The following is a 22,415-nucleotide window of genomic DNA, read 5'->3' as shown; positions in this document are numbered from 1 at the left end:
GGCCTGACTGATCAAGAACAGGTGTGACTCCTGGCTCCGCCCCCTCATGGGTCCCAGCAAAGTCTACAAACAGAAAAAAAGGTGAAAAACCGAACAATGGGCAAGAAGACTAACAAATACAAAAACTACAAACCTAACAATTGAAATTGTTATTATTGTTAAAATTGATAATAATAGCACAATTATTGCTATCATTTTTTTATTATTGTTATTATCATTATAATCATTATTATCACTTTTATTATTATAACTTTTATTATAGTTATTATTAACAGTACGGTTAATAATATTAATAGTAATAATAATAATATTAATAGTAATAATAATAGCATGATTACTGTCATTCTTCTTCTTATTATTATTACTATTATATTATTATTAGTATTTTGTTACTATTGTTATTATTATTATCATTGTGATCATTATTATCACTATTAACATTATTACTTTCATTATTGTTATTATTAACGGTATGATTGTTATTATTGTTAATATTGACAATAATAGCACACATATTATCATTTTGTTATCATCGCTATTATCATTATAATAATTATTATTACTTTTATTATAGTTATTATTAACAGTAGGGTTTTTAATGTTAGTAATATTAATTCAACAATAATATTATTATTGTTATTAACAATTTGTCATTATCGTTGTTATCATTATAATCATTATTATCATCACTATTATTATTATTACTTTTATTATATTTATTTAAAACAGTGTTATTGTTAGGGTTATTATTGTTAATAGTAATAATAGCATGATAACCATTGTTATATTATTATTATTATTATTACTATTATGTTACTATTGTATTATTATGCCATTATTATCACTATTATTGTTATTACTTTTATCATAGTTATTATTAACAGTATGATTGTTAGTGTTATTATTATTAATAATAATAATAGCATGATTACTATTACTATAATATTATTATTATTATTATTATTATTATTATTATTATTATTATTATTATTATTATTCAGAATCAGAATCAGAAATACTTTATTATTCCCTTAGGGGAAATTAAAATTTTCAGCACAATCCCATTCAAGATCAGACAAACATTACAGGGAGACAGAACAGGATCAAACTTTACAGGGAGACAGAACAGGATCGCTGACGGGTCTGCCAACTTCCGGCGCTATTACTGTTGTATGTTACTATTGTATTATTATACCATTATTATCACTATTATTGTTTTATATCATCAGTATAATTGTTATTAATATTGTATTAACAATAACAATAGCACGATGATTATCATAGTAGTAAAAATGGTTACACGCATTGTTGCACTGTGGCCACTAGAGGGAGACATTGGTCTTCGTCTCAACACGGCTCTGGCCGTCGGGGTGTGGGCGGGGTCTCATGCTCACCTGCGCAGGTCGTCTCGTTGCGGTCTTGAGAGGACGAGGAGGAGCAGGAGGGAAAGATGCGCGTGAACAACGTCTCGTGCGGACACGGTGAGAGGATGAGTGACATGACAGCGTGAACTATGCTTGTACTGATAGTGACCGTCCAGCTGCTAAAGTAAGACGATCTTTCAGGTCTTTTGTGTGCTGACATTGTTTAGTTTAGTGACTTTAGGGTCGCGTCACGTGGTCTGTTGTGTCAACACGAGGACCGCCGCCCTGCAGGTCCAACGGGTTTTGCGTCCCCGTGTCACGTGACGTCATGTGTTTGCTTGTTCTGGTCGCTTCTACTGCAGACGTCCCCACCGGCGGAGTCCACAGCCAGTGGGCGGGACTAACGCTGGCCCTGCTCTCCGCCATCCTGGTAGGCGGAAGTGTCATCCTGAAGAAGAAAGCTCTCCTGCGATTGGCCAACAGGGGGCAAACGAGAGCAGGTGGGCGGCTGACGGATACAGAAACATAGATATCGGAAACAGTTATCCAATGTATGCATCATAGTGTTTGTAGTAGAGATGTCCGGTAATATCGGCCTGTCGATATTATTGGCCGATAATTGCTTTAAAATGTAATATCGAAAATTATCGGTATCGGTTTTTTTATACCGGTATCGTTTTTTTTTTTTTTTTTTTTTCTTCTTTTTTTTTTTTTTTCTAAATTAAATCAACATAAAAAACACAAGATACACTTACAATTAGTGGACCAACCCAAAAAAACTCCCTCCCCCATTTACACTCATTCACACAAAAGGGTTGTTTCTTTCTGTTATTAATATTCTGCTTCCTACATTATATATCAATATATATCAATACAGTCTGCAAGGGATACAGTCCGTAAGCACACATGATTGTGCGTGCTCCACTAATAGTACTAACTTTAACAGTTAATTTTACTCATTTTCATTAATTACTAGTTTCTATGTAAATGTTTTTATATTGTTTTACTTTCTTTTTTATTCAAGAAAATGTTTTTAATTTATTTCTCTTATTTTATTTTATTTTTTTTAAAAAGGACCTTACCTTCACCATACCTGGTTGTCCAAATTAGGCATAATAATGTGTTAATTCCACGACTGCATATATCGATATCGGTTGATATCGGTATCGGTAATTAAGAGTTGGACAATATCGGAATATCGGATATCGGCAAAAAAGCCATTATCGGACATCCCTAGTTTGTAGCCAAAGCTAATTTACAACACTTGTCCCCAACAACAACAACAACAACAACAACAACACAGATCTAACATCATTAAAACAGGAAAATAAAAAGAATAAGGCAAAGAGGAGTCGATAATAATGATAATAGTGATAATAATTTCTGATTTCTGATCAACGTTTTGCAATTAAAAATGGCCCGCGTCACACATTGATTATTTCCAGCCGCAATAACACTCCCTGCCTGCCAGTCGCCGCTGTTCATTGTGACGAACGGCGCCAACGAGCTGAACTAGTGTTTCGGCTTAACATGTGTGTGTGTGTGTGTGTGTGTGTGTGTGTGTGTGTGTGTGCGTGTGTGTGTGTGTGTGTGTGTGTGTGTGTGTGTGTGTGTGTAGGCGAAGGAGGTCATGGCTACCTGAAGGACTGCTTGTGGTGGAGCGGCCTGCTGACCAGTAAGTAATTCACTTCAACTAGCGTTAGCCTAGCATGTGCCTTTATGCTGACGTCGCTCACATAGACATCTTATAAGGGTACGCAGCATGGAGCGCTACTGCCTACTGGCGCTGACGAGACGCGGGGCCGCCATCTTGGAGTGGTGATCCGCTCCACTCAGTGCAATTCATTTGGCAGGAGAAATGAACTGTCAGCGCATTTAATTCATCTTACCTCACTGAATAGCACTGATTTTCACGCGTTTTTGTGTCATACGTGTAGCTATGATAAAGGACACATGTTTTGGCGTGTTTTATTATTCATGGTTTGCTTAACAGTAATAGAATATTCTTACATGCTATAAGTGACCAGACGTCCGAGATCAAAACTGGGAATATAATCCCAGAGAAGGGGGAAAAAATGGTCAGCTGTTTTTAAGTTGAAGAAACAATATGATTAGGTTATATATACATGTGTATATCCTACATAAACAATGTATGAATACATTAGATATCTATATATCTTATAGACTGTATCTCTGTTGCTGCAGCAGCAATGATGCTAATCTTGCTAACACTCATGTTGATGATTATGCTCATGCTAATACGCACGCTAATGTTGCTTATACTAACACTCATGATAATGCTCAGTCTAATGTTCATGCTAATGTTGTTCATGCTAATGCACTCTGCTAATAATATTACACACGTTAATGCTAATACTGATGTTAATCACGCTCTATAAATCTAATCCATTATTATTATTATTATTATTATCATCATGCTAACTCTTGTTCATGCTAATTCTCACGCTAATGTGGTTCACACTAATATTATTGACTATGCTCGTGCTAATGTTGCTCATGTTGATGTAAAGGCTCACGCTAATACTGATGCCAATCTTGCTCATGCTAACGCTCTTGTTGATGCTAATGCTAAGGCTAGTGCTCATTTCCCGCAGTGGGTGCCGGAGAGGCCTGTAACTTTGCGGCCTACATGTTCGCTGCAGCCACGCTGGTGACGCCATTGGGCGCCCTGAGCGTGCTTGTCAGGTACCGGAGCACTGTGCACACACACACACACACACACACACACACACACACACACACACACACACACACACACACACACACACACACACACACACACACACACACACACACACACACACACACACACACACACACACACACACACACACACACACACATTCTTGTATTTGTTACCTTCTTGAGACCTCCGAATAATGCCTACCTCATTAGGACCAGCCTTTCTGGATATATAAAGATGTGTGTTTACAACATTAATAATATATACATACTATGCGAATATGTAAAAGCTTGTTGTGAAAAATGAGTTGGAATTTCACAGGAAAAAGGTCACAATTTCACAAGAAAAACTTAGCATTTTGGCAGCATCCTAATAAAAGTCGTAATTTTACTCAACGCAAGTCAAAATTTTACAAGAAAAATTGAACATTTGTGCAATATTATGATAAAAGTTGGAATTTTACTCAATAACAGTCGCAATTTTACAAGAAAAAGCTTAACATTTTGGCAAGAGTTTGAAAAGAGTCGTCATTTTACGCGACAAAAGTCACAATTTTTATAGGAAAACTTTAAAATGTTGGCAGTATTATAATAATAATTGGAATTTTACTTGGCAAAATTATGACAAAAGTCATAATTTTTTCAAAAAAGAACAAAAAAAATAAAAATTGGCAATATTGTGATAAAAGTCTGAATTTAATATGACAAATGTCACCATTTTGCATTAAAAAGTAATAATTTTACAAAAAAAACCAAAAGCATTTTACGAGAAAATATTGCAATATTACAGAAACGGAAAGAATATGAGATATTGTTCAAAATTTTATAAGAAAAAAGCCGGCACATTGTGAGAAAAAGACTGCTTTAAGTTGATTCATTTATTTTTTTGAATTTTTTGTTTTCTTAATTTACTTGAAGTTATTACAGTATGTCTCTATAAACATATTTATTTTATTTTATTTTATAAATTTTGACCAAAGGGCACACACACACACTTGTTATTTCATATGTTGACCAGAGGGGGAGCACTTTTAAAACCAACACACAGTCAATTTGAAAAATCCCTCCTTTTTGGGACCACCATAATTTTGATAGATTTCACCACCAGGGGTGCTAATGAGACATTCTCTATTAGATGCAATGGGTTTCTGTATTGGGACCATGATTTATGTCCTGACTTGTTCACACCTCCTCATATGGAAGCTACTTTTCCTTGTTGGTGTCTCAGGAAGGGTAGAAATACAAGAACACGCACACACAATCTGGTATTTGTTACCTTCTTGAGACCTCCGAATAATGCCTACCTCTTTAGGACCAGCCTCTCTAGATATATAAAGATGTGTATTTACAACATTAATAATATATACATACTATGCAGATATAAAAAAGCTTGTTGTGAAAAATGAGTTGGAATTTCCCAAGAAAAATGTCACAATTTCACAAGAAAAACTTAGAATTTTGGCAGTATTATAATAAAAGTCGTAATTTTACTCAACACAAGTCAAAATTTTACAAGAAAAACTGAACATTTGTGCGATAACATGATAAAAGTTGGATTTTTACTTAATAACAGTCGCAATTTTATAAGAAAACCTTAAAAATGTTGGCAATATTATAATAATAATCAAAATTTTACTTGGCAAAATTATGACAAAAGTCACTATTTTACTAAAAAAATGTCACTATTTGACAAGAACAACAACACAAAAAAAAGGGCAATATTGTGATAAAAGTCTGAATTTAATATGACAAATGTCACAATTTTGCATTAAAAAGTAATAATTGTACAAAAAAACCAAATAATTTTACGATAAAATATTGTAATATTACAGAAAGGGAAAAAATATGAGAAATTGTTCAAAATTTTATAAGAAAAAAGCCGACACATTGTGAGAAAACGACTGCTGTTAGTTAATAAATATATTTTTTTGGAATTTTTTTGTTTTCTTAATTTACTTCAAGTTCTTACAGTATGTCTCTATAAACATATTTATTTTATTTTATTTTATAAATTTTGCCCAAAGGGGGCGCACTTCAATTTCTTACACACACTTGTTATTTCATATGTTGGCCAGAGGGGGAGCACTTTTAAAACCGACACACAGTCAATTTGGAAAAATCCCTCCTTTTTGGGACCACCCTCAAAAAAATTTTCTCAAGAAGGGTAGAAATACAAGAACACACACACACACACACACACACACACACACACACACACACACACACACACACACACACACACACACACACACACACACACACACTGACAGGGCGTGTTCGCTATGTTGCAGCGCCCTTTTTTCCTGGTTCCTGTTGGGGGAGGAGTTAAACGTGTTGGGGAAGCTGGGCTGTCTTCTTTGTGTGCTGGGAAGCATCCTGCTCGTCATCCACGCCCCTCAGGAACAGGAAGTGACATCACTGCGGGAAATGAGCGCCATGCTGCTGCAGCCCGGTGAGTCGTCGTCGCCGCCGTCGTCGCCATGTTTGTTCCGGAAGTGTGACGGCGTCCTCGGGTTCAGGTTTCGTGGCGTTCATGACGTCCGTGTCGCTGCTCTGCGGCGGCCTCGTCGCCGTCTCGTGGTTGGCGCCCGGCGTGGCGCGCTCCAGCGTGGTGCTCTACGTCGCCATCTGCTCGCTGCTGGGAGCCTTCACCGTGTCCTCCGTCAAGGGCCTCGCCATCGCCATCCGCAGCGGTCAGACACGGCGCCCGCACGCCGCCATTTTGTGCCTTCGCCCCCCTCAAAGTGTCTGCCTTGTTTTCCAGCCGCACTGTCTCATCCTCTCACCTGGATCCTGCTGCTCGTCCTCCTCGTCTCCATAGTAACGCAGGTACTTTGGACACGCCTCCTGTTAGCCCATGTGTCAGTTAGCATGTAAGCCCATGTGTCAGTTAGCATTTTAGCCTGCGTGTTAGTTAGCATGTTAGCCTGTGTATTAGTTAGCATGTTAGCCTGTGTGTCTGCTCGTCCTCCTCGTCTCCATAGTAACGCAGGTACTTTGGACACGCCTCCTCGCGCTTACCACTCCAATCAGACGTGTGTGTGTGTGCAGGTGCACTACCTGAACAAGTCTCTGGACACCTTCGACACGCAGCTGGTCTACCCCGTCTACTACGTCCTCTTCACCTCCGTCGTCCTCTGCACCTCCGTCGTCCTCTTCCGGGAGTGGAACAATATGGCGGCCGTGGACGTCGTCACGACCATCGGCGCCTTCCTGGTCATGGTGGTGGGCGTGGCCATGCTCCAGTTATTCAAAGAGGCGCAGGTGTGTCCCACAGGTGTCGTCACTGGGCCCCCCGCCCCCCCTCTAACCTTGATGTCGCAATGTGTGGCAGGTCACCATGGCGACGCTGACCAATCAGCCGGCTCGGCCCGCGGAGAGGGAGGAGCTTGCGGACGCAGTTGCGGACAATGCGGGAGGGGCACGAGGAGGAGGCGGGGCCACCAAAGAGGATAAATACACACTGGTGGACAACATGGTGGTCGACAGTCGCCCCCCGGTGGCCAGTGAAGGACTGACAGTCTTCATCATCAGCTGACTCTTTCCACCTCACGTCATGTTCTACATAATCATGTACAATTATATTTTTGAAAACATTTTGTCTCATTTAAAAATGGTCTTTGATTCTGAAATGACAACCATCTGCGTGTTAGTTAGCATTTTAGCCTGTGTGTCAGTTAGCGTGTTAGCCCGTGTGTCAGTTAGCATGTTAGCCCATGTGTTAGTTAGCGTGTAGGACCGTGTGTCAGTTAGCGTGTTAGCCCGTGTGTCAGTTAGCATGTTAGCCCGTGTGTCAGTTAGCATGTTAGCCTGCGTGTTAGTTAGCGTGTTAGCTCGTGTGTCAGTTAGTGTGTTAGTTAGCATATTAGCCTGCGTGTTAGTTAGCATGTTAGCTTGCGTGTTAGTTAGTGTGTTAGCCCGTGTATTAGTTAGCATGTTAGCCTGTGTGTCAGTTAGCATGTTAGCCTGCGTGTTAGTTGGAGTGTTAGCCTGTGTGTCAGTTAGCGTGTTAGCCTGTGTGTCAGTTAGCATGTTAGCCTGTGTGTTAGTTGGCGTGTTAGCCTGTGTGTCAGTTAGCGTGTTAGCCTGTGTGTCAGTTAGCATGTTAGCCTGCGTTTTAGCCCGTGTGTCAGTTAGCATGTTAGCCTGTGTGTTAATTAGCATATTAGCCCGTGTCTGTTAAAATGTAAGCCCATGTGTTAGTTAGCATTTTAGCCTGCATATTAGTTAGCGTGTTAGCCTCTAGGTCAGTTAGCCTGCATGTTAGTTAGCGTGTTATCCCGTGTGTCAGTTATCCTGCGTGTAAGTTAGCATGTTAGCCCGTGTGTCAGTTAGCATGTTAGCCTGCATGTCAGTTAGCATGTTAGCCTGCGTGTTAGCCCGTGTGTCAGTTAGCATATTAGCCTGTGTGTTAATTAGCATATTAGCCCGTGTCAGTTAGAATGTAAGCCCATGTGTTAGTTAGCATGTTGGCCTGCGTGTTATTTAGCGTGTTAGCCTGTGTATTAGTTAGCTTGTTAGCCTGTGTGTCAGTTAGCATGTTAGCTTGCGTTTTAGCCCGTGTGTCAGTTAGCATGTTAGCCTGTGTGTCAGTTAGCATGTTAGCCTGCGTGTTAGTTGGCGTGTTAGCCTGTGTGTCAGTTAGCATGTTAGCCTGCGTTTTAGCCCGTGTGTCAGTTAGCATGTTAGCCTGTGTGTTAATTAGTATATTAGCCCGTGTCAGTTAGAATGTAAGCCCATGTGTTAGTTAGCATTTTAGCCTGCGTGTTAGTTAGCATGTTAGCCTCTGTGTCAGTTAACATGTTAACCTGCGTGTTAGCCCGTGTGTCAGTTATCCTGCGTGTCAGTTAGCATGTTAGCCTGCGTGTTAGCCCGTATATTAGTTAGCATGTTAGCCTCTGTGTCAGTTAGCATGTTAACCTGCATGTTAGTTAGCGTGTTAGCCCGTGTGTCAGTTAGCATGTTAGCCTGCGTGTTAGTTGGCGTGTTAGCCCGTGTGTCAGCTAGCATGTTAGCCTGTGTGTTAATTAGCATATTAGCCTGTGTCAGTTAGAATGTAAGCCCATGTGTTAGTTAGCATTTTAGCCTGCGTGTTAGTTAGCGTGTTAGCCCGTGTATTAGTTAGCATGTTAGCGTCTGTGTCAGTTAGCATGTTAACCTGCGTGTTAGTTAGCATGTTAGCCCGTGTGTCAGTTAGCATGTTAGCCTGCGTGTCAGTTAGCATGTTAGCCCGTGTGTCAGTTAGCATGTTAGCCTGTGTGTTAATTAGCATATTAGCCCGTGTCAGTTAGAATGTAAGCCCATGTGTTAGTTAGCATTTTAGCCTGCGTGTTAGTTAGTGTGTTAGCCCTTGTATTAGTTAACATGTTAGCCTGTGTGTCAGTTAGCATGTTAACCTGCGTGTTAGTTAGCATGTTAGCCCGTGTGTCAGTTAGCATGTTAGCCTGTGTGTTAATTAGCATATTAGCCCGTGTCAGTTAGAATGTAAGCCCATGTGTTAGTTAGCATTTTAGCCTGCGTGTTAGTTAGTGTGTTAGCCCTTGTATTAGTTAACATGTTAGCCTCTGTCAGTTAGCATGTTAACCTGCGTGTTAGTTAACATGTTAGCCTCTGTGTCAGTTAGCATGTTAGCCCGTGTGTCAGTTAGCATGTTAGCCTGCGTGTCAGTTAGCATGTTAGCCTTCATGTCAGTTAGCGTGTTAACCTGCGTGTTAGTTAGCGTGTTAGCAAAGAAACACGATGACGTTACTTGAAACGTCTTTATTAGTATTTGTAAACAAGCACGTTCATGTGAACATTTATTCCAGGTAGCACAAACAAGAACAAGCTGGTGGTGAAATAGTCCAATCAGTATGCTAATTAGCTCCATTCTGATTGGCCCCAAGAGAAGTGGTCAGGGTCAATAGGTCGTGTGGGTGAGTTCCTCGGTTAAAAAGGGAGAAGAGGAACAGGAGGAAGTGGAAGAGGAGGAAGAACAGAATGAAGATAGAGGAAAAACAGGAGAAAGTAGAAGGAAAATAATAAAAGGAAGTACAAGAAGAACAGGAGGAAGTAGAAGAACAGGAGTTGATTAATTACTTTATTAATTCCCCTCAGGGACTAATAAAGTACTTCTGATTCTGAGGAGGAAATAAAAGAACAGGAGGAAGTAAAAGAACAGGATAAAGTAGAATAACAGGATGAAGTAGAAGAAGAAGAACAGGAGGAAGTAGAACAAGCACAGGAAGATGTAGAAGAAGAAAATCAGGAGGAAGTAGAAGAAGAACAGGAGGAAGTAGAAGAAGAACAGGAGGAAGTAGAAGAACAGGAGGAAGTGAAAGGAGGAAAAACAGGAGGAAATAGAAGAAGAACATGAGGAAGTAGAAGAACATGAGGAAGTAGAAGAACATGAGGAAGTAGAAGAACAGGAGGAAGTAAAAGAACAGGATAAAGTAGAATAACAGGATGAAGTAGAAGAAGAAGAACAGGAGGAAGTAGAACAAGCACAGGAAGATGTAGAAGAAGAAAATCAGTAGGAAGTAGAAGAAGAACAGGAGGAAGTAGAAAAACAGGAGGAAGTGAAAGGAGGAAAAACAGGAGGAAATAGAAGAAGAACATGAGGAAGTAGAAGAACATGAGGAAGTAGAAGAACAGGAGGAAGTAGAAGAACATGAGGAAGTAGAAGAACAGGAGGAAGTGAAAGAACAGGAGGAAGTAGTAGAAAAAGAAGAGGAGGAAGTAAAAGAGCAGGAGGAAATAGAAAGAAGAGGGAGAAGAGCAGGAGGAAGTAGAAGAAAAAGAACAGGAGGAAGTAGAAGAAGAAGAGGAAATAGAAGAAGAGGGAGAAGAGCAGGAGGAAGTAGAAGAAAATGAACAGGAGAAGTAGAAGAAAAAGAACAGGAGGAAGTAAAAGAACAAGAGAAAGTAAAAGAAGAGGAAGTAGAAGAAAAAGAACAGTTGGAAGTAGAAGAAGTAAAAGAAGAGGCAGAAGAGCAGGAGGGTGTAGAAGAAGTAGAAGAAGAGGGAGAAGAGCAGGAGGATGTAGAAGAAGAAGGAGAAGAGCAGGAGGATGTAGAAGAAGTAGAAGAAGAAGGAGAAGAGCAGGAGGATGTAGAAGAAGTAGAAGAAGAAGGAGAAGAGCAGGAGGATGTAGAAGAAGTAGAAGAAGAGGGAGAAGAGCAGGAGGGTGTAGAAGAAGTAGAAGAAGAAGGAGAAGAGCAGGAGGATGTAGAAGAAGTAGAAGAAGAGGGAGAAGAGCAGGAGGATGTAGAAGAAGTAGAAGAAGAAGGAGAAGAGCAGGAGGAAGTAGAAGGTAAAGAAGGATACAAAGTAGAAGACGTGTGTTGCCTTCAGGTGCACTCAGTTCATCTGTGCTGCCTCCTGTGATTGTCAGGCGGCTGCGTCCAACCAGGTGTCTCGCTGCTGGTCACATGACCTTGGAGGACAATCCCAAACTAGCAGCTTTGCTCATGCACGGTAAACTTTGAGCGCCGGACCTCTGCAAGTCACGTGACAACACCCGACCATTCTCGCCCACCAGCCCTGAAGCCCCGCCTCCTCCGAACCTGCCCACTGTGACTCCGCCTCCCGCCAGGGCCATCGCTCCCAGGCCGCTGCTCAACATGGCGGCGTCGATCAGCTCCTGGAAGGAAACACACCGACAACGTCAGTGGGAATCAGGATGCTCAAAGTGTGTGTGTGTAAGTGTGTGTGTGTGTGTGTGTGTGTGAGTGTGTGTGTGTGTGTGCGCGTGTGTGTACGTGTGTGTGTGCATGTGTGTGTGTGTGGGCGTGTGTGTGTGTGTGTGTGTGTGTGTGTGTGTACGTGTGTGTGTGTGTGTGTGTGTGTGTGTGTGTGTGTGTGTGTACGTGCACAGCTATTAGTTTAATGATGTGTGTGTGCCTCCAAGGCAGTCGTCAAGATGATTGGAACAAACAAATCCCAACTTCCTCATGTGAGTCTACTTCATCTCTTATGTCCTTATTGTTCATCATCATCATCATCACCACTTCACCACTCATTTGTTCACTGCCCCAACTTCATCATCATCATCACCACTTCACCACTCATTTGTTCACTGGCCCAACTTCATCATCATCATCACCACTTCACCACTCATTTGTTCACTGCCCCAACTTCATCATCATCATCACCACTTCACCACTCATTTGTTCACTGCCCCAACTTCATCATCATCATCACCACTTCACCACTCATTTGTTCACTGCCCCAACTTCATCATCATCATCACCACTTCACCACTCATTTGTTCACTGCCCCAACTTCATTCATCACCCACGTTTTCTGCATTCATCCATCTATTCAACATCCATCCATGTATCATCCATCTATTAATCATCCATTCATTCATCATCCATCCATTTGGCATCCTTCTATTCATCATTCATTCATTAATCATCATCCATTTATCATCCACCTATTCATCATCCATCCATTTGGCATCCATCTATTCATCATTCATTCATTAATCATCCATCCATTCATCATCCATCTATTTGGCATCCATCTATTCATCATTCATTCATTAATCATATATCCATTTATCATCCACCCATTTGGCATCCATCTATTCATCATTTATTCCTTAATCATCTATCCATTTATCATCCATTCATTCATCATCCATTCATTCATCATCCATCCATTTGGCCTCCATCAATTCATAATGCATTTATTAATAATCATTCATTTATCATCCATCTATTCATCATCCATCCATTTGGCATCCATCTGTTCATAATGCATTCATTAATCATCATCCATTTATCATCCATCCATTTGGCATCCATCTATTCATCAATTCATTCATTAATCATCTATCCATTTATCATCCATCCATTCATCATCCATTCATTCATCATTTATCCATTTGGCATCCATCTGTTCATAATGCATTCATTAATCATCATCCATTTATCATCCATCTATTCAGCATCCATCCATTTATCATCATCTATTCATCATCCATTCATTCATCATTTATCCATTTGGCATCCATCTGTTCATAATGCATTCATTAATCATCATCCATTTATCATCCATCTATTCATCATCCATTCATTCATCATTTATCCATTTGGCATCCATCTGTTCATAATGCATTCATTAATCATCATCCATTTATCATCCATCTATTCATCATCCATCCATTTGGCATCCATCTATTCATCATTCATTCATTAATCATCTATCCATTTATCATCATCTATTCATCATCTATCTATTTATCATCCATTGATTCATCATCCATTCATTCAACATCCATCCATTGGGTCTCCATCAATTCATAATGCATTTATTAATAATCATTCATTTATTATCCATCTATTCATCATCCATCCATTTGGCATCCACCTGTTCATAATGCATTCATTAATCATCATCCATTTATCATCCATCTATTTATCATCCATCCATTTGGCACCCATCTATTCATCAATTCTTTCATTAATCATCTATTAATTTATCATCCATCCATTCATCATCCATTCATTCATCATTTATCCATTTGGCATCCATCTGTTCATAATGCATTCATTAATCATCATCCATTTATCATCCATCTATTCAGCATCCATCCATTTGGCATCCATCTATTCATCATTCATTCATTAATCATATATCCATTTATCATCCATCTATTCATCATCCATCCATTTGGCATCCATCTATTCATCATTCATTCATTAATCATCTATCCATTTATCATCATCTATTCATCATCTATCCATTTATCATCCATTGATTCATCATCCATTCATTCAACATCCATCCATTTGGCCTCCATCAATTCATAATGCATTTATTAATAATCATTCATTTATCATCCATCTATTCATCATCCATCCATTTGGCATCCACCTGTTCATAATGCATTCATTAATCATCATCCATTTATCATCCATCTATTTATCATCCATCCATTTGGCATCCATCTATTCATCAATTCATTCATTAATCATCTATCCATTCATCATCCATTCATTCATCATTTATCCATTTGGCATCCATCTATTCATAATGCATTCATTAATCATCATCCATTTATCATTCATCATCCATTCATTCATCATTTATCCATTTGGCATCCATCTATTCATAATGCATTCATTAATCATCATCCATTTATCATCCATCTATTCAGCATCCATCCATTTGGCATCGATCTATTCATCATTCATTCATTAATCATATATCCATTTATCATCCATCTATTCATCATCCATCCATTTGGCATCCATCTATTCATCATTCATTCATTAATCATCTATCCATTTATCATCATCTATCCATTTATCATCCATTGATTCATCATCCATTCATTCAACATCCATCCATTTGGCCTCCATCAATTCATAATGCATTTATTAATAATCATTCATTTATTATCCATCTATTCATCATCCATCCATTTGGCATCCACCTGTTCATAATGCATTCATTAATCATCATCCATTTATCATCCATCTATTTATCATCCATCCATTTGGCATCCATCTATTCATCAATTCATTCATTAATCATCTATCCATTTATCATCCATCCATTCATCATCCATTCATTCATCATTTATCCATTTGGCATCCATCTGTTCATAATGCATTCATTAATCATCATCCATTTATCATCCATCTATTCAGCATCCATCCATTTGGCATCCATCTATTCATCATTCATTCATTAATCATATATCCATTTATCATCCATCTATTCATCATCCATCCATTTGGCATCCATCTATTCATCATTCATTCATTAATCATCTATCCATTTATCATCATCTATTCATCATCTATCCATTTATCATCCATTGATTCATCATCCATTCATTCATCATCCATCCATTTGGCCTCCATCAATTCATAATGCATTTATTAATAATCATTCATTTATCATCCATCTATTCATCATCCATCCATTTGGCATCCATCTGTTCATAATGCATTCATTAATCATCATCCATTTATTTATCATCCATCCATTTGGCATCCATCTATTCATCAATTCATTCATTAATCATCTATCCATTTATCATCCATCCATTCATCATCCATTCATTCATCATTTATCCATTTGGCATCCATCTGTTCATAATGCATTCATTAATCATCATCCATTTATCATCCATCTATTCAGCATCCATCCATTTGGCATCCATCTATTAATCATATATCCATTTATCATCCATCTATTCATCATCCATACATTTGGCATCCATCTATTCATCATTCATTCATTAATCATCTATCCATTTATCATCATCTATTCATCATCTATCCATTTATCATCAATCAATTAATTCATTAATTCCCCATATATTCATCATCCATCCTTTTATTCATTAATTTTCCATCCATTCATCATCCATTCATTATCCATCGATCCATTCATTAATTCCCCATATATTCATCATCCATCCATCTATCATCCATCTATTCTTTCATCATCCATTTATTAATTGTTCATAAATTATCATATATTGATTATCCATCTAGTCATCATCCAATCATTCATCATTTCATTCATCATCCATCTATTCTTTCATCATCCACTTATTTATTGTTCATAAATTATCATCCATTCACTATCCATCTAGTCATCATCCAATCATTCGTCATTTCATTCATCATCCACGTATTCATCATATCTTCCATCCATTTGTCACCCCTTCATCATCCATCGATTCATCATCCATCTATCCATTCATCCTCCAATCAATCATTTTCCATGCATTTATCATTCATCTATTTATCGTCCATATATTCAATCATCATCCATTTAATTCCCCGTACATTCATCATCAATCTATTCATCATTCATTCATCATCCATCGATTCACCATCCATTCATTATTTATTCATGAATCCCGCTAATAGTCATCATACATTCATCATCATCTATCCATAATACATTCATCATCCATCGATTTATTATCCACTCATTCTTCACCCATCAATTCATTCATTCATTTTCCATATATCATCACCCATTCATCACCCATCCAACCACACATTGATTGATCCATTCATCGTCCGCCTGTTCATCATCTATCGTCACCCATCCCACCAAACATCGATTCATCCATTCACCAAGGGTTAAGCCCCGCCTACACAGACGAGGTCACGAGTCACCTTCATCCTCTTGGATTCCAAGCGAGACTTGTAGCAGAACTCCAACAGCGCCACCATCATGGCCAGTCCCAGTCCTCCAATCAGGATGTAGAAGATTCCCGCCACGTTGCTCAGGCTGAGAGCGCTGGTCTTGTCCTATCAGAGCGCAGAGGCGGGGTCACGATCACATTCAATGACAGGGGCGTGTCCTACAGGAGGAGGCGTGCATACGTACGGAAGAAGGTCAAAGGTAAATGCCATGTCTTTTCTCTGATTGGCTGGAGATGACATCGCCGCTCTTCGGTCCACATGCATGACCTCATTAGCATGCAAGTTTCCAAACTGTCATGTGGTCTATGCTCGTGCACCGGACTCTTAGGGGCCGGCTTTCGATTGGCGTCCAGCAGTAACCATGGCAACGCTCACGTCAATCATGGAAGACTGAAGGACGCCCGTGACAGATTTGGAGACAAAAGCAGTTTGTTCCCTTTTTTTTTTTTGGCCTCGTGAGCGACGGAATATGTGGTTTTTGGCATCGTGGCCTAAAGGGGGCGGGGCGACTTCGGCGATGTCAAAACGTCACATTCCGCAGAGTGGGCGGGACTCTGCAGGCCATGCCGGACTTCATGCTAAACTAAGTGACGAGATCGCCCTTTTCCAAGGTGCGGCTGCAGGTCGGGTGCTGGAGGGCGGGGATGCGGTGGGGGGCAGGGGGGGGAGGGGGGAGGGGGGGGGGTCCAGACCAAGACCAAGACAAGCAGAGAGAGGCGGGCCAACTGACCTTTCTGCCGGAGTCCTTGTGTCCGCACTCGCCTTTGTCATACCACCACTTGTTTTTCAACTTGTCTAAGACGGCTTGTTCATTGAGCTTGAGAACTGCCAGGTTTACTGGGATTCTTCCAGCGGGGAGGGTGGGGGTGGAGGTGTGGGGGAATAACATAAATAACATTATCCATCCATGTTATCTTATGTTATTGTCAGACAAAATGGCCGACCCGTGCGCACACCGCCACAACAACAAGAAGAAGACAAACTAGCAGACACACAGCAGGGAGCCAAAGTGCTGTACTCGCTGACTCCGCCTCCAGGTGTTTGTATCGTTGGGGGGGCCGAGGCAGAAGAACACCAGCAAGGGGGCCGCCAAGTTAGCGTCATGGGTAAAGGGGGCGTGGCCTAACCCAGCACTGGCACGAAAGACGTAAACAAACAAACGAGCAAGAACCTTCAAAATAAAGGTAACGGATGTGGCGGGGCGAGGTCGTGACGTGAATGTCTTTTTGAAGCTTCAGGACGGGAAAGTCTTCCTGATGTTCTTTCCTGTGTGTGTGTGTGTGTGTGTGTGTGTGTTCTTGTACTTCCAACCTTCTGGAGACATCAACAAGGTACCTTCCATATGAGGACCGGTGAACAAGTAAGGACCGAAATCCTGGTCCCGATACGGAACACCATTGCATCTAATAGAGAGCCAAATACTAGGGTCTGTGAACATTGCTCCAAAGTCAGGATTTTTGGTTGATTTAATGTGCATACAAAAGTAAACTGAATGGTGCAAAGGCAGCAATATACGATGAAACAAGACGGCAGCTAAAGAAGGACTTCCCTATTCATCTAAAAAAAAAAAAAAACCCGCCAGGTGAACGGCTGATTTTTTACGACTTCCGGAGCTGACGTAAGACAACCCGCGTCCCATATGTGACCATAGGATGAACAAATACACTACGGTACTAAGACTATAGTGGCCATTAACAGTTAGCTTCTACAGCTGGGTTGCCCAAAGTGCGGCACAGGGGCCATCTGTGGTCCGTGACTCGTTTGTCGTCGGCCTTAAGCACATAACAAAAAAGAAAAAATAGAGCTCTCATTTGCACCCCTGGTGGTGAAATCTATCAAAATTAGGCTGGTCCCAAAAAAGGTGGGAATTTTTTAAAATTGACTGTGCATCGGTTTTAAAAGTTTTAAAGTGCTCCCCCTCTGGTCAGCATATGGAATAACAAGTGTGTGTAAGAATTGGAAGTGCTCCCTCTCTGGTCAACATATGAAATAACAAGTGTGTGTAAGAAATTGAAATGCGCCCCCTTTGGCCAAAATTAATTAAAAAAAATAAAATAAATATGTATATAGAGACATGCTGTAACTTGAAGTAAATAATGAAGATTAAAAACCAATTACAAACAAATAATTCCCCCAAAAATAAATGAACTAAAAGCAGTCTTTTTCTCACAGTGTGTCAACTTTTTTCATATAAAATTGGGAACAAAAAACAAACAAAAAAATTAACTAAAAGCTTAACTTTTTTATATTTGCATAGTATGTATATATTATTAATGTTGTAAATACAAATCTTTATATATCTAGAAAGGCTGGTCCTAAAGAGGTAGGCATTTTTCGGAGGTCTCAAGAAGGTAAGAAATACAAGAATGTGTGTGTGTGTGTTCTTGCATTTCTACCCTTCTTGAGACATCAACAAGGAAACGTACCTTTCATATGAGGAGGTGTGAACAAGTTAGGACATAAATCATGGTCCCATTACGGAAAACCATTGCATCTAATAGAGAATGTCTCATTTGCACCCCCTGGTGGTGAAATCTATCAAAATGAGGGTGGTCCCAAAAAGGAGTGATTTTTCAAATCGACTGTGTGTCGGTTTTAAAAGTGCTCCCTCTCTGGTCGACATATGAAATAACAACTGTGTGTAAGAAATGTAAATGCGCCCCCTTTGGCCAAAAATAATTAAAAATAAATAAATAAATATGTATATAAAGACATACTGTAATAACTTGAAGATTAAAAACCAATTACAAAAAAATTTAAAATAAAAACTAACTAAAAGCTTACCTTTTTTATATTTGCATAGTATGTATATGTTATTAATGTTGTAAATACAAATCTTTATATATCTAGAAAGGATGGATTTTTCAAATTGACTGTGTGTCGGTTTTAAAAGTGCTCCCGCTATGGTTAACATATGAAATAACAAGTGTGTGTAAAAATCTGAAGTGCTCCCCCTCTGGCCAACATATGAAATAACAAGTGTGTATAAGAAATGTAAATGTGCCCCCTTTGGTCAAAATTAATAATAAAAAAATATGTATCTGTTAATAGAGACATACTGTAATAACTTGAAGCAAATAATGAAGATTAAAAAACAATTACAAACAAAACAAAACTGAAAGCTTATCTGTCCTTATATTTGCATAGTATGTACATATTATTAATGTTGTAAATACACATCTTTATATATCTAGAAAAGGTAATCCTAAAGAGGTAGGCATTTTTCGGAGGTCTTATGAAGGTAAGAAATACAAGAGTGTGTGTGTGTGTGTGTGTGTGTGTGTGTGTGTGTGTGCATGTGTGTGTGTGCGTGCATGTGTGTGTGTGTGTGTGTCAGTTCTGTGATCCATCTCTTCAGTGTGAGAGCGCTGCCTCTGGCCACTAGGCTCCGCCCCTGCACAGTTCTTTTGTTGTGGATGAAGCGAGCGGTGAGAGAGACGTGCTTGTTGCTTGGCAACTGGAGCCAAAAATGGCTGCCTGCAAAAATGCTGACTCTGGCGTGCACGTGCGCGAACAACGGCCCCTCGTCGGGAGACTGACGAAAAAGCCAGGAAGTGAAATTTAAAAAAAAAAACGCCGGCCTTCCAATATTAAAATTATGGGTCATGATGGTTGCTAGGCGACCGTGACATGCGTGTGTTGCTATGTGTGCAATGGCGTCACTGACCAAGGACGTGTAAAGGTGTCAGCTGTCAGCAGCCGTGATGGGTGGACACACAGACGAGGGGACGGACGCACTGCGGGGACGAGGACGTTGACGACAGACAGAAGAGAGAGAGACACACATGAGACAGACACACACACAAACACACACACACACACACGCACACTCACGTAAAAACAACAAAGTGTGTGGTCACTTTAAAAATGGCGGCTCGAAGACAAACGACTAGCATATGAAAGGCGTTAGCTTGGCCCGGTGTTTGGCGAACACGCGGCGAGTACCTGAGCGGCGATCCTTTGGGCGTGGCCACGCCGTAGCCCTTGGAGTCCAGGTTCCCGCCCACTTTCATGGTGTCGCACGGCTTGCGCTGCTCGATGTACTCGTTCATGGACGACTCCAGCAGGTAGGCGTACCTCCCTTTGGACTTGCGCACGCGGCTCACGCCCTCGTTGGTGTTCTTGACGAAGACCGACGGGTCGGTGCCGCGCATGTACGACCACATTTTCTCGAACACGCCGATCTTTGACCTCTGGGGAGACAAAACAATAGGGATGGGAATCTTACAACAACCCACCGTCCTTAGGGGGGGGAGACAACCCGCTTCACGATCGGTTCTCGTTTCAACCCGATTTTGGTTTGAAACCGATTCTCCCGATGAATTGGTATAAAACAAATCAGCACCTCCAAGTCCGAGTCCGTGGTTCTTGCCTGGAAAAAGGTGGAGTGTCATCTCCGGGTTGGGGAGGAGCTCCTACCCCAAGGGGAGGAGTTCAAGTACCTCGGGGTCTTGTTCACGAGTGAGGGAAGAGTGGATCGTGAGATCGACAGGCGGATCGGTGTAGCGTCTGCAGTGATGCAGACCCTGTATCGATCCATTGTGGTGAAGAATGAGCTGAGCCGGAAGGCAAAGATCTCAATTTACCGGTCGATCTACACTACCGTTCAAAAGTTTGGGGTCACATTGAAATGTCCTTATTTTTTAAGGAAAAGCACTGTACTTTTCAATGAAGATAACTTTAAACTAGTCTTAACTTGAAAGAAATACACTCTATACATTGCTAATGTGGTAAATGACTATTCTAGCTGCAAATGTCTGGTTTTTGGTGCAATATCTACATAGGTGTATAGAGGCCCATTTCCAGCAACTATCACTCCAGTGTTCTAATGGTACAATGTGTTTGCTCATTGGCTCAGAAGGCTAATTGATGATGAGAAAACCCTTGTGCAATCATGTTCACACATCTGAAAACAGTTTAGCTCGTTACAGAAGCTACAAAAAACGGACCTTCCTTTGAGCAGATTGAGTTTCTGGAGCATCACATTTGTGGGGTCAATTAAACGCTCAAAATGGCCAGAAAAAGAGAACTTTCATCTGAAACTCGACAGTCTATTCTTGTTCTTAGAAATGAAGGCTATTCCACAAAATTCTTTGGGTGACCCCAAACTTTTGAACGGTAGTGTATATTTGATAGTATATATCTGTATTATGAATCAATTTAAGTGGACCCCGACTTAAACAAGTTGAAAAACTTATTCGGGTGTTACCATTTAGTGGTCAATTGTACGGAATATGTACTTCACTGTGCAACCTACTAATAAAAGTTTCAATCAATCAATCAGCTTCTTATCTCTGGTAACGACGCGGCTTTCCTCTCTCTCATTCCCGCAGCTTCGCGGTGCTTTAAACTCTGTAGACGCTGGCCGCCCACAGAGTTCATACTCTGCTGCGAAACGAAACGAGTCATTGGATAAATGCTGGGCTTTGTCCCGCCCATCGGACGCTCAGCGTCTCTGGGGGTCTCTGGGGCAGTGGGCTGGCCTCGGTTGGCCCGGACGCTCAACTTCTGCGTGATGATCGGATGATCCGTCTAAGGCTGATTCCCTTTTCGATTGACAGCGAAATGAGCGAGTCAGCGATCTTGTGTCGTAAACGTCCGTGGGAGCTTCTTTCAACATTCATTGTGTTGTTCTGAGTTGAACCGGAGACTTTCCTGATCCTCTTAGCGACATTTTCTTTGTTAAAAACGACTAGCGACAAATAGAGCTTCTATTTCTGGTTTTTTTTTGTGTTTGGAGACAGACTTCTTTCACTCTGCAGTTTCTGTCCCTGCCGAGCAGCGGGTGCTGCTGAGCCCCTCCACCGTCTCAAAGCACTCTCAGGCGGACACACGTCGCACTAGCCTCGCACCAGTCCCAGCTAGGAGCAAGCTGCACATAATGGCAGATCATTTGAATGTTTTTTCTTTTGAACAACAAACATACATTTATAATGCACCCAAATGCACACAGGTGTACAAACTATTGTCATTAGTGGCAACGACTGGAGCTACACCTCCAAAACCGTCAAATCTAGACTCCAAACATCCCGGAACAAGCTAGTCAGGTTACTTTTAGACCTCTACCCCAGATCACACCTCACTCCAACCCACTTCTCCAAAGTGGGCTGGCTCAAGGTGGAGGACAGAGTAAAACAACTTGCACTGAGCCTGGTCTATAAAATCCACTACACCTCCCTGATACCGA

The 22,415-nt window shown here is 40.6% G+C and overlaps 2 protein-coding genes across 5 annotated transcripts in view; one reads left to right on the top strand and one right to left on the bottom strand.

Annotated features, from left to right (window-relative positions):
- The first annotated feature begins 1,375 nt into the window (after window positions 1–1,375).
- On the top strand, window positions 1,376–7,663 carry LOC133651136 (magnesium transporter NIPA3-like). Of its 2 annotated transcripts, none has more exons than XM_062049102.1 (9): window positions 1,376–1,481; window positions 1,727–1,864; window positions 2,983–3,039; window positions 3,980–4,070; window positions 6,359–6,519; window positions 6,587–6,760; window positions 6,832–6,896; window positions 7,119–7,331; window positions 7,402–7,663. In XM_062049102.1, exons 1-9 carry the CDS (start codon window positions 1,451–1,453, stop codon window positions 7,603–7,605), a joined length of 1,134 nt encoding a protein of 377 aa, XP_061905086.1. In that variant the 5' UTR covers window positions 1,376–1,450; the 3' UTR covers window positions 7,606–7,663. The 2 variants fall into 2 exon arrangements, with proteins under 2 accessions (XP_061905086.1, XP_061905087.1); XM_062049103.1 differs by having other exon boundaries at window positions 1,448–1,548.
- Window positions 7,664–11,398: 3,735 nt separating this feature from the next.
- LOC133651134 (glutamate receptor 1-like) overlaps window positions 11,399–22,415 on the bottom strand; it is a 37,555-nt gene continuing 26,538 nt past the window's right edge. For 2 of the 3 annotated variants that reach the window (XM_062049096.1, XM_062049097.1), the window contains exons 15-18: window positions 20,174–20,421; window positions 16,959–17,073; window positions 16,199–16,333; window positions 11,399–11,688 (exon numbers count right to left, since the gene is read on the bottom strand). In XM_062049096.1, coding sequence (XP_061905080.1) covers window positions 11,473–11,688; window positions 16,199–16,333; window positions 16,959–17,073; window positions 20,174–20,421 — 714 coding nt within the window. In that variant the 3' untranslated portion in view covers window positions 11,399–11,472. The remainder of the gene's footprint in view (window positions 11,689–16,198; window positions 16,334–16,958; window positions 17,074–20,173; window positions 20,422–22,415) is intronic. The other variant, XR_009826378.1, reaches the window with a different exon arrangement.

The sequence above is a fragment of the Entelurus aequoreus genome, linkage group LG05 (assembly GCF_033978785.1).
Source record: "Entelurus aequoreus isolate RoL-2023_Sb linkage group LG05, RoL_Eaeq_v1.1, whole genome shotgun sequence".
NCBI classification, from domain to species: domain Eukaryota; kingdom Metazoa; phylum Chordata; class Actinopteri; order Syngnathiformes; family Syngnathidae; genus Entelurus; species Entelurus aequoreus.
The sequence above is the reverse complement of the archived record's forward strand: the minus strand, read 5'-3'. Positions and strand labels throughout refer to the sequence as shown.